The sequence below is a fragment of the Mauremys reevesii genome, linkage group 3 (genome assembly GCF_016161935.1).
Source record: "Mauremys reevesii isolate NIE-2019 linkage group 3, ASM1616193v1, whole genome shotgun sequence".
In the NCBI taxonomy this organism is placed as follows: domain Eukaryota; kingdom Metazoa; phylum Chordata; order Testudines; family Geoemydidae; genus Mauremys; species Mauremys reevesii.
In genome coordinates, this window is record NC_052625.1 from 193,656,784 (window position 1) to 193,670,225 (window position 13,442).

The 13,442-nt window shown below is 44.7% G+C and overlaps 1 protein-coding gene across 3 annotated transcripts in view; it reads left to right on the forward strand.

Moving 5' to 3' along the window:
* Nucleotides 1-12,045, forward strand: part of LOC120400208 (24-hydroxycholesterol 7-alpha-hydroxylase-like) — a 52,545-nt gene extending 40,500 nt beyond the window's left edge. For all 3 annotated transcript variants that reach the window (XM_039528618.1, XM_039528620.1, XM_039528619.1), the window contains exons 11-12: nt 7,839-7,926; nt 9,494-12,045. In XM_039528618.1, the coding sequence (XP_039384552.1) occupies nt 7,839-7,926; nt 9,494-9,565 (160 nt within the window). In that variant the 3' untranslated portion in view covers nt 9,566-12,045. The remainder of the gene's footprint in view (nt 1-7,838; nt 7,927-9,493) is intronic.
* The last annotated feature ends 1,397 nt before the right edge of the window (nt 12,046-13,442 follow it).

Below are 13,442 nucleotides of genomic sequence, written 5' to 3' on the forward strand. Positions count from 1 at the left end.
GAGCAAAAGGGTCCTGAAAAGCTGTCCCATGTCACAGTCAGTAGGTGGCAGAGGCAGGAAAATAACTCAAGCTAAAGCGAATCTTCATTTAATTTGACACTGGCATTTTATAGTTTAATGATGTGTTTATAGTTTTTCTGTCTTCCCACATTATAGAAGTCCAACCTCAAATGAAATTCCAGTATCAACATAAATGAAAATAGCCCACTTGTTAAACTGTCAAACGAGCACCATTGTGCTTTCTCCCAGGCTGCTCACATGTGAGAGGAGCTCTTCATAAACACCCACACAGCCACCTCATTGTTCTCCTAACTCCTTTGCTGTGATGTCTATTAAAAAATGACAACAACTGAGTCAGTGTGTCTCAGCACACCAGCTGCCTACCAGTACTGGTCAGCATTTCTCTTTGTTTCTTTGTACTCCCCATGTCTTTCTGTTGTGTCTTGTCTTCTACTTAAATTGCAAGCTCTTTGGGGGAGGGACCACTGTTTTGTTCTGGGCTTGTACAGCACCTAGCGCAATGGGGTCCTGGCCCATGACTGGGGCCCTGAGGCACTACCAGGTTACAAATAGTTAATATTAGCCTAAGTGTTACCCAGGGTTTTCAGAACCCACAGCACTGGTAACTTAACTGTTTCACTCCAGGCGGTGCCAGGAATAAATCAATGGGAACACAGTGCTCTGGCTGATGAAAGATTAACACAAGTAAGCATGCTCTTATCTAAAACTACAATTTATTATATTTAAGCACACACAGCCACAAGCAATAGGTTTAGAACATCCCAAATATTTACCTAAAATATGGGACAGTATTGAGTAATTACAGCAGTTCCGCGATGGCCAATCGTTTCCTCGCTGGGGAGTAAGGTGTCGGGAAGAATGTCACTCAGGATGGCTTCAGAGGACTGCTCCAAAATACACTCTCTATTATCTAGTCCTTTTTATGACTAAAGTTTACAAAACACACAGCTCATAGTGACCCCAACTAAGTCATCACTTCTCCTAATATCAATAAACTACTTATCAACAAACATTCCTTACAGTCTTAGATATAATAAGCTTCTATGTCAAAGGCACCCACACTCCAAGGTTCTTGTCCACTTATTCCCTTTCAATCTCAAATCGTTGATTCTTTCTCTCCGCTCCTCCCATTCTGATTAGCAGAGTCTGCAAGCTTGCAGCTTGTTTTGACCTTGCCTTCAGAAGCCCTGCTTTATTCAAATTAACCCTTACCTAGGCGGTGTTCTAGCTTATTAGTTCATTGTGGCTGAATGCACATAATATAGTTGCAATTGGCTCAATCACATTCTGAGGTACACGCAGCCTTTAAATCCAGGGTAACACAAGAAACATAGAACATCTGATAGTCTTTACTAAGCACATATTGTCACTATGTAAAAACAGGAAGGAGTGAACTCTGTGCAGAATTCTCAGAGGAAAATCGCTCTGGGGCCCGATCCTGTGAGGTGCTGAGTACAACCTGGAAGAAGTCAGTGGGAGCTGAGGGGGTGCTCAACACTTTGCAGGATCCGGCCCACGCAGTTACAGAACTACTTTGGTGTCTCTTCACAGCAGTGTGGCCTACTGGAGAAGGCACTGAACTGGGACTCAGGGGATTTGGATACTATTCCTGTCTCTGACACTGGCCTGCTAGGTGATGTTAGGCAAGTCACTTCACTGCTCTGTGCCTCAGTTTCCCCATCTGTAAAATGGGGATAATGATACTGATCTCCTCTGTAAAATGCTTTGAGATCTACTGATAAGCGTGCTATAAGAGCAAAGTATTATTACATGAGACCCTGATTCAGCAAGGTCTTACAAATGTGCCTAACGTGAATTGTCCCATTGACTTGGCTCAAATGTGAACTGGGCCTGAGTGGGTAGAGAAAATTCTTGTACAGCTCCATGGAGAGGAAAACACAACAGCCAAGACTGAGGCTGTCTGAAGTCCTCTCCAGACTGACTAATGGAGAGCTCAGCGATTGTTAGGGCACATGGGAACGGATCTAACTGTTCATACCTCTCACCAGGTTTCGATACTGACATGCTAACTAATCAGCTGTGTTCTCGTGGTTACTCTGTTGTCAGGCTCCCAGCTGTACTGTGCAACCTTCTGTGTCACAGTACCCAAGTAGTATTTTTCTAGGTCATTCACCTCTCGCTACAGTGTGGTTCCTCCTGGCCCACACCAATGTGAGAGGAGAATAAAGGCATATGCTGCCAAATGAGTAGGGCCCTAACAAATTCACAGCCATGAAAAAAGTGTCACGGACTGTGAAATCAGACCTCCCCCAGGAAATCTAGCTATTGGAGGGGAGAGGGAGAGAGAAGGGCAGGGGCAGGGTGGGCGCTCCTACTGCACTGAGCTCCAGCTGCTAGTCCCAGCCAGGCTGGGGAGGGACGGGACTTCCTCTTCCCCTGCACGGGGGGAGATCATAGAATCATAGACTTTAAGGTCAGAAGGGAGCATTATGATCATCTAGTCTGACCTCCTGCACAATGCAGGCCACAGAACCTCACCCACCCACTCCTGTATCAAACCTGTGTCTGAGCCATTGAAGTCCTCAGATCATGGTTTAAAGACTTCAAGGTGCAGAGAATCCTCCAGCAAGTGCCCCTTGCCCCATGCTGCAGAGGAAGGCGAAAAACCTCCAGGGCCTCTGCCAATCTGCCCTGGAGGAAAATTCCTTCCTGACCCCAAATATGGCAATCAGCTAAACCCTGAGCATGTGGGCAAGACTCACCAGCCAGACACCCAGGAAAGAATTCTCTGTAGTAACTCAGATCCCACCCCATCTAACATCCCATCCCAAGCCATAGGGCATATTTATCGCTAATAATCAAAGACCAATTAATTGCCAAAATTAGGATATCCCATTATACCATCCCCTCCATAAACTTATCAAGCTTAGTCTTGAAGCCAGATATGTCTGCTCCACTTGGAAGGCAGTTCCAGAACTTCACTCCTCTGATGGTTAGAAACCTTCGTCTAATTTCAAGTCTAAACTTCCTGATGGCCAGTTTATATCCATTTGTTCTTGTGTCCACATTGGTACTGAACTTAAATAAGTCCTCTCCCTCCCTGGTATTTATTCTTCTGATATATTTGTAGAGAGCAATCATCTCTCCCCTCAGCCTTCTTTTGGTTAGGCTAAACAAGCCAAGCTCTTTGAGTCTCCTTTCATATGACAGGATTTCCATTCCTCGGATCATCCTAGTAGCCCTTCTCTGTACCTGTTCCAGTTTGAATTCATCCTTCGTCAACATGGGAGACCAGAACTGCACACAATATTCCAGATGAGGTCTCACCAGTGCCTTGTATAATGGTTCTAACACCTTATCTCTACTGGAAATACCTCGCTTGATACATCCCAAGACCGCATTAGCTTTTTTCACGGCCATATCACAGTGGCAGCTCATAGTCATCCCGTGATCAACCAATACTCCGAGGTCCTTCTCCTCCTCTGGTACTTCCAACTGATGCATCCCCAGCTTATAACAATAATTTTTGTTATTAATCCCTAAATGCATGACCTTGCACTATTCAATTTCATCCTATTACTATTACTCCAGTTTACAAGGTCATCCAGATCTTTCTGTATGATATCCCGGTCCTTCTCTGTATTGGCAATAACTCCCAGCTTTGTGTCATCCGCAAACTTTATTAGCACATTCCCACTTTTTGTGCCAAGGTCAGTAATAAAAAGATTAAATAAGATTAGTCCCAAACCCGATCCCTGAGGAACTCCACTAGTAACCTCCCTCCAGCCTGATAGTTCACCTTTCAGTATGACTCATTGTAGTCTCCCTCTTAACCAGTTCCTTATCCACCTTTCAGTTTTCATATTGATCCCCATCTTTTCCCATTTAGCTAATAATTCCCAGGGGCGGCTCCAGGCACCAGCATGCCAAGCTCGTGCCTGGGGTGGCAAGCCATGGGGGGCGCTCTTCCGGTCGCCGCGTGGGCTGCAGGTAGGTTGCCTTCGGCGGCATGCTTGCAGAGGGTCTGCTGGTCCCGCAGAGGCATGCCGCCAAATCCGCGGGACCGGGGACCTCCCGCAGGCAAACTGCCGAAGGCAGCCTGCCTGCCGTGCTTGGGGCGGCAAAATACCTAGAGCCACCCCTGATAATTCCCCATGTGGAACCATATCAGATGCCTTACTGAAATGGAGGTAAATTCGATCCACTGCGTTTCCTTTGTCTAAAAAATCTGTTACCTTCTCAAAGAAGGAGATCAGGTTGGTTTGGCACGATCTACCTTTTGTAAAACCATGTTGTAATTTGTCCCAGTTACCATTGACCTCGATGTCCTTAACTACTTTCGCCTTCAAAATTTTTTCCAAGACCTTGCATACTACAGATGTCAAACTAACAGGCCTGTAGTTGCCTGGATCACTTTTTTCCCCTTTCTTAAAGATAGGAACTATGTTAGCAATTCTCCAGTCATACGGTACAACCCCTAAGTTTACTGATTCATTAAAAATTCTTGCTATTGGGCTTGCAATTTCATGTGCCAGTTCCTTTAATATTCTTTGAAGATTATCTGGGCCCTCCGATTTAGTCCCATTAAGCCGTTCAAGTTTGGCTTCTACCTCGGATGTAGTAATATCTACCTCCATATCCTCACTCCCATTTGTCATCCTACCATTATCTGTAAGCTCCTCATTAAAGACTGAGGCAAAGTATTTGTTTAGATATTGGGCCATGCCTAGATTATCCTTAACCTTTACTCCATCCTCAGTGTTTAGCGGGCCCACTCCTTCTTTCTTTGTTTTCTTCTTATTTATATGGCTATAGAACCTTTTACTATTGGTTTTAATTCCCTTTGCAAGGTCCAACTCTACAACTCTGCTTTTGGCCTTTCTCACTTCATCCCTACATGTTCTGACCTCAATAAGGTAGCTTTCCTTGCTAATCCCTCCCATCTTCCACTCCTTGTAGGCTTTCTGCTTTTTCTTAATCACCTCTCTGAGATGCTTGCTCATCCAGCTTGGTCTACAACTCCTGCTTATGAATTTTTTCCTCTTTCTTGGGATGCAGGCTTCTGATAGTTTCGGCAACTTTGACTTGAAGTAATTCCAGGCCTCCTCCACCTTTAGATCCACAAGTTCTTCAGTCCAATCCACTTCCCTAACTAATTTCCTTAATTGTTTAAAGTTAGCCCTTTTGAAATAAAAAACCCTAGTCACAAATCTGTTTTTGTTTATCCTTCCATTTAGTTTAAACTGAATTAGCTCATGATTGCTCGAACCAAGGTTGTCCCCTACAACCATTTCTTCTATGAGGTCCTCACTACTCACCAAAACCAAATCTAAAATGGCATCCCCTCTTGTTGGTTCAGCAACTACTTGGTGAAGGAATCCATCAGCTATCGCATCTAGGAAAATCTGAGCCCTATTATTATTACTAGCACCTGTCCTCCAGTCTATATCTGGGAAGTTAAAGTCTCCCATGATCACACAATTCCTATTAGTATTTACTTCATTAAAAACATTAAAAAGCTCTCTATCCATATCCAAATCAGATCCCGGTGGTCTGTAGCACACCTTAAGCACTATCTCAGGGGAGGCTCTAGTAGCTTTCTTCTCCAATGTGATTTTTGCCCAGACAGACTCTGTCTTATCCATTCCATCCCTTCTTATTTCTTTACAGTTAACCTCATCATTGACATACAATGCTACTCCACCACCTTTGCCTTTATTTCTGTCTTTCCCAAACAGAACATACCCTTCAATACCTGTACTCCAGTCATGACTATTATTCCACCCTGTTTCTGTTATTCCTATAATATCCAGTTTAACTTCCTGCACCAGTAACTCTAGTTCCTCCATTTTGTTACCTAAGCTCCTCGCATTAATGTACAAACATCTTAATTCTTGCTGTGTGGCTTCACTCACATTCTTTACCCGATTAGGCCCAGACATTCTACCACCAGTATCACCTATTAGATTGGTATCTACACTACCCTTCCTGCATATGTCCATTCTCCTACCCATGACTGTATCCTTTCTTACTTTGTTTTCTTCCCTCTCAATGTTAAAATCCGGCGTGGAGATTACCTGGACATCTCCCAACCATCTCCCCCCAATTCCTAGTTTAAAACTCTGTTAATCAGTTGTGCCAGCCTCCATCCTAGAAGTCTATTTCCCTCCCTATTCAGGTGAAGTCCATCCCGAGAGAACAGTTCTCTGTCCATGAATGCCTCCCAGTGGCCATACATCCCAAAGCCCTTCTTATAGCACCACTGCCTGAGCCATCTGTTGATCATCATAATCTTGTCATACCTTTGTTGTCCTTCTCTAGGAACAGGCAGAATCCCACTGAAGATCATCTGAGCCTTGATTTCCTTAAGTGTCTTCCCCAGCCTGGCATAGTCTCCCTTGATACATTCCAGTGAGAATCTAGCCATATCATTCGTTCCCACATGAAGGACAATCAGTGGATTCTTTCCCGCTCCTGTTAGACTCCTCTTCAGCCTCAGGTCCACATCCCGTATCTTAGCACCTGGCAGACAGCACACCCTTCTGTTCTCCGGATCAGCTCTGGTTACAGGCCTGTCTGTTCTTCTCAGTAAGGAGTCCCCAATCATGTAGACCTGCTTTTTCCTGGTGACAGTGCGATTCTCTGGTCTGTCCTCTGTTCCTTCTGGCTGCAAGTCCTCTTGATTCCTATTCACCCTTGCAATCCTCCACAACCCATCCCGTATCCTCCTGGGGTTCATGTTTGGTGTTGATATCTCCATTGACTCTTCGCCTCTTCTTATAGGACTAGCTGCTCTTCTCTTCTTCCTTTCCCTCTCACCTTCAGCGACCACCTGCTGTGCCCCTTCTTCATTTTCCAACTCTGCAAACCTGTTCCTGAGCTCTATTTCTCCTTCACTGGCCCGTCTTTTCCTCTGCCTGGTTCTCTTAGTCACATGCTTCCACTGTCCACTTTCCTCACCCAGCAGTCTCTCCTCAGAGTTCTTTGGGCCTGCTTCCATCTGCAAGTCTGAGCTTTTCCCTTCAGACTCCTCATGTCTTTGCTCCATCATCTGCTCAAACTCCCTTCTAAACTCAACTAGAGTTTCCACCTGCATCTCCAATCCTCGGATCTTTTCTTCCATCAGCTCTATCAGGCGGCACTTCATGCAGATGAAACTTTTTTATCAGGTACCCCCTCCAGGATCATGTACATGCCACAGCGTCTGTATCCAGTTATCTTCATTGTGTCTTCCACTGCTTGGGTCACTACCACTGCTGCCTCTGTATCTGTGAAGGTGGCAATCCTATGACCCCCCCACAACAGCTTTGCAACACTCCCTCCACTCCATGATCCCCTTTTGGATCAGGACCCCCACGGTTACATCACTGTGAAATTTCAGATGTAAACATCTGAAAACATGAAATGGACTCATTTAAAAAACCCTATGACTGTGAAATTGACCAAAATGGACTGTGAATTTGGTAGGGCCCTACAAATGAGCATACAGACCCTATTTTTAAAACAAACTCTCGTAGCAGAGGAGTTGAGGACCACAGTGCAGTAGTTTTAGCGTTTCACAGATAGGAAGGGGAAGCTACAACAGTCATACCCTTTACCTGCTAAAAGATCATCAGCATCTTTTTCTGTTGGAGGTAAACTTGTATGCACATGAATCCGACAAAGCGGGTATTCACCCACGAAAGCTCATGCTCCAATACGTCTGTTAGTCTATAAGGTGCCACGGGACTCTTTGCTGCTTGTATGCAGAGACAGGTGATGGACTCTAAAGTGTACAAAAGGGATTGTGTGTTTTTTCTGCTAATATGGGGTGGTCATGCCAGATAAACGACTGTTTTCTCCTTTGCCTTTTTTAGGTGGCTTGCTATAATGGAGGTTCACATGCTTGTCATTTTGTTCCTTTACAAATACGAATTTATTCTTTTGGACCCAGTACCAAAGGAGGTAAATACTTGTATGTTTAATCCAAATCTCTAAACCCTATTTCTTTCCTCTCAACTGTAACGTTGTTTGTAAAATATGTAAGGGGCAAATTCTTCCCTCACTTCTAGCTGTGTAAATCCAGAGTAACGCCATTGAAGCCAATGGAGCTACTCTGGATTTACAGCAGTGCAGCTGAGAGGAGCACATTTTGGCCCCTAGATAGATGGCTAAACCTCATCATAGCGTCTTATTTAATGACTTTGTGCTGTTCGCCTATGTCCTGGTACTTAGCACAAGGTAGAGGATATAGAAATGTCTTCTGACTGTCGCTTCATACATAATCTTATCCATGCCAGATGGGCTGGACCCTTGCTACGTTACGTGCTCAAAGGTGATTTCTAGGTAAGGGACTGGAAACTCCAAGGGTCTGTTTTTCCATTGCCTTTGCACTCACGTGGCAGAGGGATAAGGACCAGATGTAAGTCGATATATCAGTACCAAAGAATTCACATTCTTTCTCATTCCATCAGGAGGTGAAGGGATTGCTCTCCCCCGCAGAATGGGCAAGAAGCTCAATGTACAGAGTCCTGGTTCCCCCAGAGGCTACTCCCTCTCCACAGGGGCCCTGTGTCTCTGCACTCTCAAACAGGGCGCAGGATGCTGCATGTTGGGAGCAGCCTGTGCATCCCTGTGCTCAGCCCCCCACCCCACCCCCCCGGGGCATCCAGTGGCACAGCAGAACCACTAATTATTGAGCCTGAAATATCCCTTGCTAGTGAGTGACTGGCTAAGAGCGGCACTGGCTGCAGCTGTTCCTTGTCCGTGTCTGCATTCCTCCCACCTGGCTTGTTGGCTAGCATTCCCCTTCGCAAACCATGGTGCTCTGCATAACAAACACATACGCCTGCTACGACCCAAATGTGCCACTTGCCTTTATATCTAAGCCGCCGTAAGTGAGGTATCTAACACCAGGAGAAGAGGTGGAAGCTTTCAATGACCCAGGATTGATAGGAGTTGCCCGTTAGGCTGGCATATCAGAGGACCGGCACTCCTTGGTTCTGGTGGAAGAACCTGGCTGTTGCTCCGCAGTGGTGGAAAGTCCACCCAGGATGCGGGTTGTGGTCAGCACAGCCCTCAAAATGGGTAGGGCTGCCAGGGGAAGGGGCCTGGCCACAGTATCTCAGCCAGCAGCTCCCGCTTCATGACTGGAACAGCACCAGTGTCTGTACTCCCACGGGAGAGAATTGCACCGTCTGTTGGCCACCACAGGCCATCATGCCACTGAAAGCAAATTGAGTCCCCCAGAGTTCATGCTTCATACTGTATTAGAGCCAATTCTGACTTAAAATGAAACATGGGAGCCAAAATCTGGGCCCGCTGAAGACAACGACAACTCCGATCGGCTTCAGTGGGAGTAAGAATTGGCCTTAATATTGGTTCTCAAGTCTGTAACAAGGCAAAGCAAATCTCTAAGAAACGATGCTTATAACATTAATGTCAAAGCAAACTGAGACCAGGGCTGTGTTCACCAAACCAACCCAGGTGCATATTTACCATGTCTTTCTACTGCTTTTCTATCTTTTTGCAGAGCCTTCTCCATTTAGTGGGGACACAGCAGCCCGTGGGAGCATGCCGGGTTCAGTATAAACTCCGGCAATGAAAGCTGACTTGACTAATTCTGGTTCCTTTGCCAGCCGCTGTCTGTGAGGGACCGTTGCTCTGTTTCACTTTGGCATGTCCTGTGTGCCCAAATGTAGTCAGTGCCATAAGCAGTTGTTTAAATAGTTTCAAATGCTGTATGTACTCTGAGTAGTTTTTATATCATGCCCAACACTGTGGTATCTAAGCACCTGGGCCTGTGTGTCTAGGACACGGTATTTAAAACCCAGCCTTCCTTTATGCATCTGCAATTTGTGGGTGCAATGATTGGCAGTGTGTAGCTATCTAACTTGCTGGCTGCACCCACAAGTCAGGCGTTTAGGGGCCAGATTCATTATGCTCACTATTACTTTGGGGCACCAAGTGGGAGGCTGTGCTGGGAGCTCTTTGAAAATCAGGTCCTGTTGGCCCAATTCACACTTGTGCTGCATGTTCACTTAGACCAGTGCAAAGTGGCTGGTAAGCGTTAGCAGGTCAGAACAGTAATACTTTGCACTGGTGTAAATGAATACACAAAGTGCAGGACAATAGTGAATTGGGCCCTCTGGATCAAATCCTCAGCTGGTGTAAATCAGCATAACTCCTCTGTCTTTGCTGGAACGTTCCTGATTTACCCCAGAGGAGGAGCTGACCTGTGTCTAAACGAAGGCTAAATGATTGTAAATGAAATATATGAAAAGTGAAAGTGATCTGCACCCTTGGTGCAGCCAAAACTTCTACTGACTTTTCTTGACCTTTGGTTGCTCCAGGGATTCAGAATTGCCCCCTACCTTATAGTCCAATGAAAGCCTTGCCATGATGTTTGTTTTCCATTTTATACTTTGCAAGAAAACTTTGTCTAAGGTCTAGAAGACTTTTTTGCTTTCTTTTAATGATTTACAGCATGTGAGATGCCAACCTTTTTTGGCTGTTGCACAAATCTAAAAATATCTAACCCTAAAAAGAAAATCTGGAATAAAGCACTGTTTGAGGAAGCAGTTCAACAAATTAAAAATGTCTTTTGGAATATACAAAATTTTAACTGCTGTCAGATAATAGCCTTGTTTGTATATCTTAAGTTTTAAGTAAAGACTACTGATCACTTTTACAAATATTTGCCCCCCAAAAGGACATTTTAAAACACTAAGAACTACAGAATAAAGTTCCATAGGAAAAAAATATATAACAGCTGTAGCATGATGCACTAAATTGATGACCAGATCTTATCTCGCTTGGTTTATGGATCTGACGGTGTTGCAAGCTAGCCACATGGTTGGCTAGTGATTTTGGTAGTGGTATATTATAGTGGTCTCTAGTTGTGTTCATTATAGTTACATCTGCAAGACAGTTTCCACTCTCTCACCTCCTGTTTTTAGTTGCTTAAGTGGGTCTGAAACTTTTAGAGCTGATATTTTCATGTGTGGTCACTGCCTAAAAGTATGTCTCTTTATATATTTTTAATTTTTGAAAGTTTGAGCAAAATCTGTTCTGGTATTTTGCAATCGTGAGCATGGAAAATGTCTTTCCCGTTGCTTTAAAATAAACACTCTCATGGTTTCCCCCCCCAAAAGGGCAACATCACACTTGATACACCAGTAATCCCGAATGAGCAGTAATGACACTATGTGCTATGAACATATTTTTTGCAGCAGCAGAGTTATGTGTTACCAGATTTGCCTGTTACTTTGGGGTATGCTCATTTATTAGGGTTACTTGTCTGCAGGGGTGGAGGGGGTTTCTGTAATTCTATCAATGTACTGCTTGTGTCACGTATGTTCTCATATGGAGCTCTACTTCTCCCTTCTGCAAGTTCCCTCCCACTGGAGCTATCCTGCAGGACCTAGGTTCCCCAGGGCTGGGTTCCTCCAGCCCCAGAATCAGATGAACACGCACACACAGATTAACAGAGTGCATCTGAGTGGACCAGGTCAATCAGCACTCCCAAGCTGACCCTTTATATGCCCCTGGACCCAGAAGACTGGATCAAGCAGCACTTTCAAACTGCCACCCTCCTATGCCACAGGTTCAGCATGTCCCTATCCCCAGTTTGACATTACAATTGTTCTAGTAGTAACCCACTTGATGAGAAAACCCCACGGGATTTTTGGGCGCTACAGGGATCTTCAGCTTAGGTAAGAGGAGTGTTGCTGCAGAGCAAATGGGGAAGCCAAAAACACAAAACAGAGAGAGAGGGAGGAAGGGAAGCAACCAATTTAACCATAAAAGTTATGTATTGCCAGGTAATAACCATACAAGGGGAGCCAAACAACCAAAACAGTTACAGTATTAAATCTAGCTTAAATCTGATTACAAAAGTCAGGTTTAGAAAACAATACCCGATCCCACAAGTCAGGGTTAGAAAGCGATACCTAGAGTAGAAAAAAATACAAGAGAGAGAGATTTGGGTTCTCACCACTCCGGGAAGCTTGAACCGGTCGGGGTTCCCAGGTGGTGGTGGTAGCTGAGGGTCCAGGGTGCTGGAGACAGGCAGAGCCCTCAGCACGATCAGTCAGGAGAAGATGAGGTCCCAATGGAATTGATGCAGATTTTGGATCCAGGCATCAGAACACTTACTTGAGCATGGGTAGGGGTTTTTGTAGGGAAATAACAGTGGTTCAAGGGAGAACACTAAATTTGTTTATGGGTAAACTGATGACTCAAGGGAGTATACGAAAGTTGTTTTGTTCAGGATAGACAATAGGAACTGGTCATTCCTGGCTATGGGTGGTGTTCCTTCGAGGGAGCTCACAAGGTAATTAGGCAGCTTCAGTATTTTGGATACCAATCAAGGATTTATTACTAGAATTGGTCTGATAACTACTGAGCTAGGTGTGTGCAGGCCTAGGTTCATTAACATCTGGAGCAGAGATCCCCCATGATGCAGTGCATCCCTGCTTTTCTGGTCCCAGAGTTCAGTGCGGTTCTTGCCTTGGAATCTCTGTTCTCCATTCTGTATGCTAATGAGAAGCCTCCCTGTCCCATCTTCAATGCAAATGAGGTTAGGGGAGTTGGCTTAATCCTATCACCTTTGTCTGGAGGGGTTTAGATGTGTCTCCCACTGCCTTTTCATTGCTTTTTGTAAGTCTTTCTGCTGATCGGTTTTGGTTCAAGCAGAGGCTGGGGAGGGGGATCTTTTGTGAGTCAGACAGGCTGGATACTGTGCTCTGGTTCCCCAAGAACACAGAGCTGACAGGTAACATATGAACATTTGAAAATATATGCACATGAGTTCCGATCTGCCTCGAGAGCTGGGATACCTTCGGGTTTCAACTTCAAACCTGCATAACACACGCCCGGATTGTTTATTTTTTAAACTTCACTTGATGTCTAGGCCTCTGAGATCTACAAATGCTTTTCTTCAAACCCTCTAAAAACAACCTCTGCGCTAAGATCAGATATGAGAGGTTTTGTCCTATGAGAGTTTCTATTTGTTCTCGAAGGTTTGAGTGATTGCAAATAGGGGTTAAGTAGCAAAGTACTAGCTGAGCCTTAATTGTACTATCAGTATTGTAACTAACCTGAGAATTGCTAAATAGTCTGATGTATAAAGCAGTGTGCAATAACTGTATCACATTAGTGGGATCTTGTCAGGCACATTGTGCTAATTTAATCTGTCTTGGTTGTATAATTTAGGCCCTGTAGTTGCTGAGGGAACTGTATGGGCACATTCCTACATTTATGTGGAGTCCAACTGTCTGCAGTGGGGCATAAGGTTAGATTGTGAGGCCCTCTGGGCAGAGACCATATCTGTGTTCGGTACAACACGAAACACACTGTTTGCACGTAACAAGCAATATAAATGGTTTTTAACTCTTTCCCTTTTAGTCATTCTAACAGTAAATGTCCTCTGCCTGTTGATTTTTGGCCTCCCTTTTGCCTAATATTTTCTGTGGCTGTTT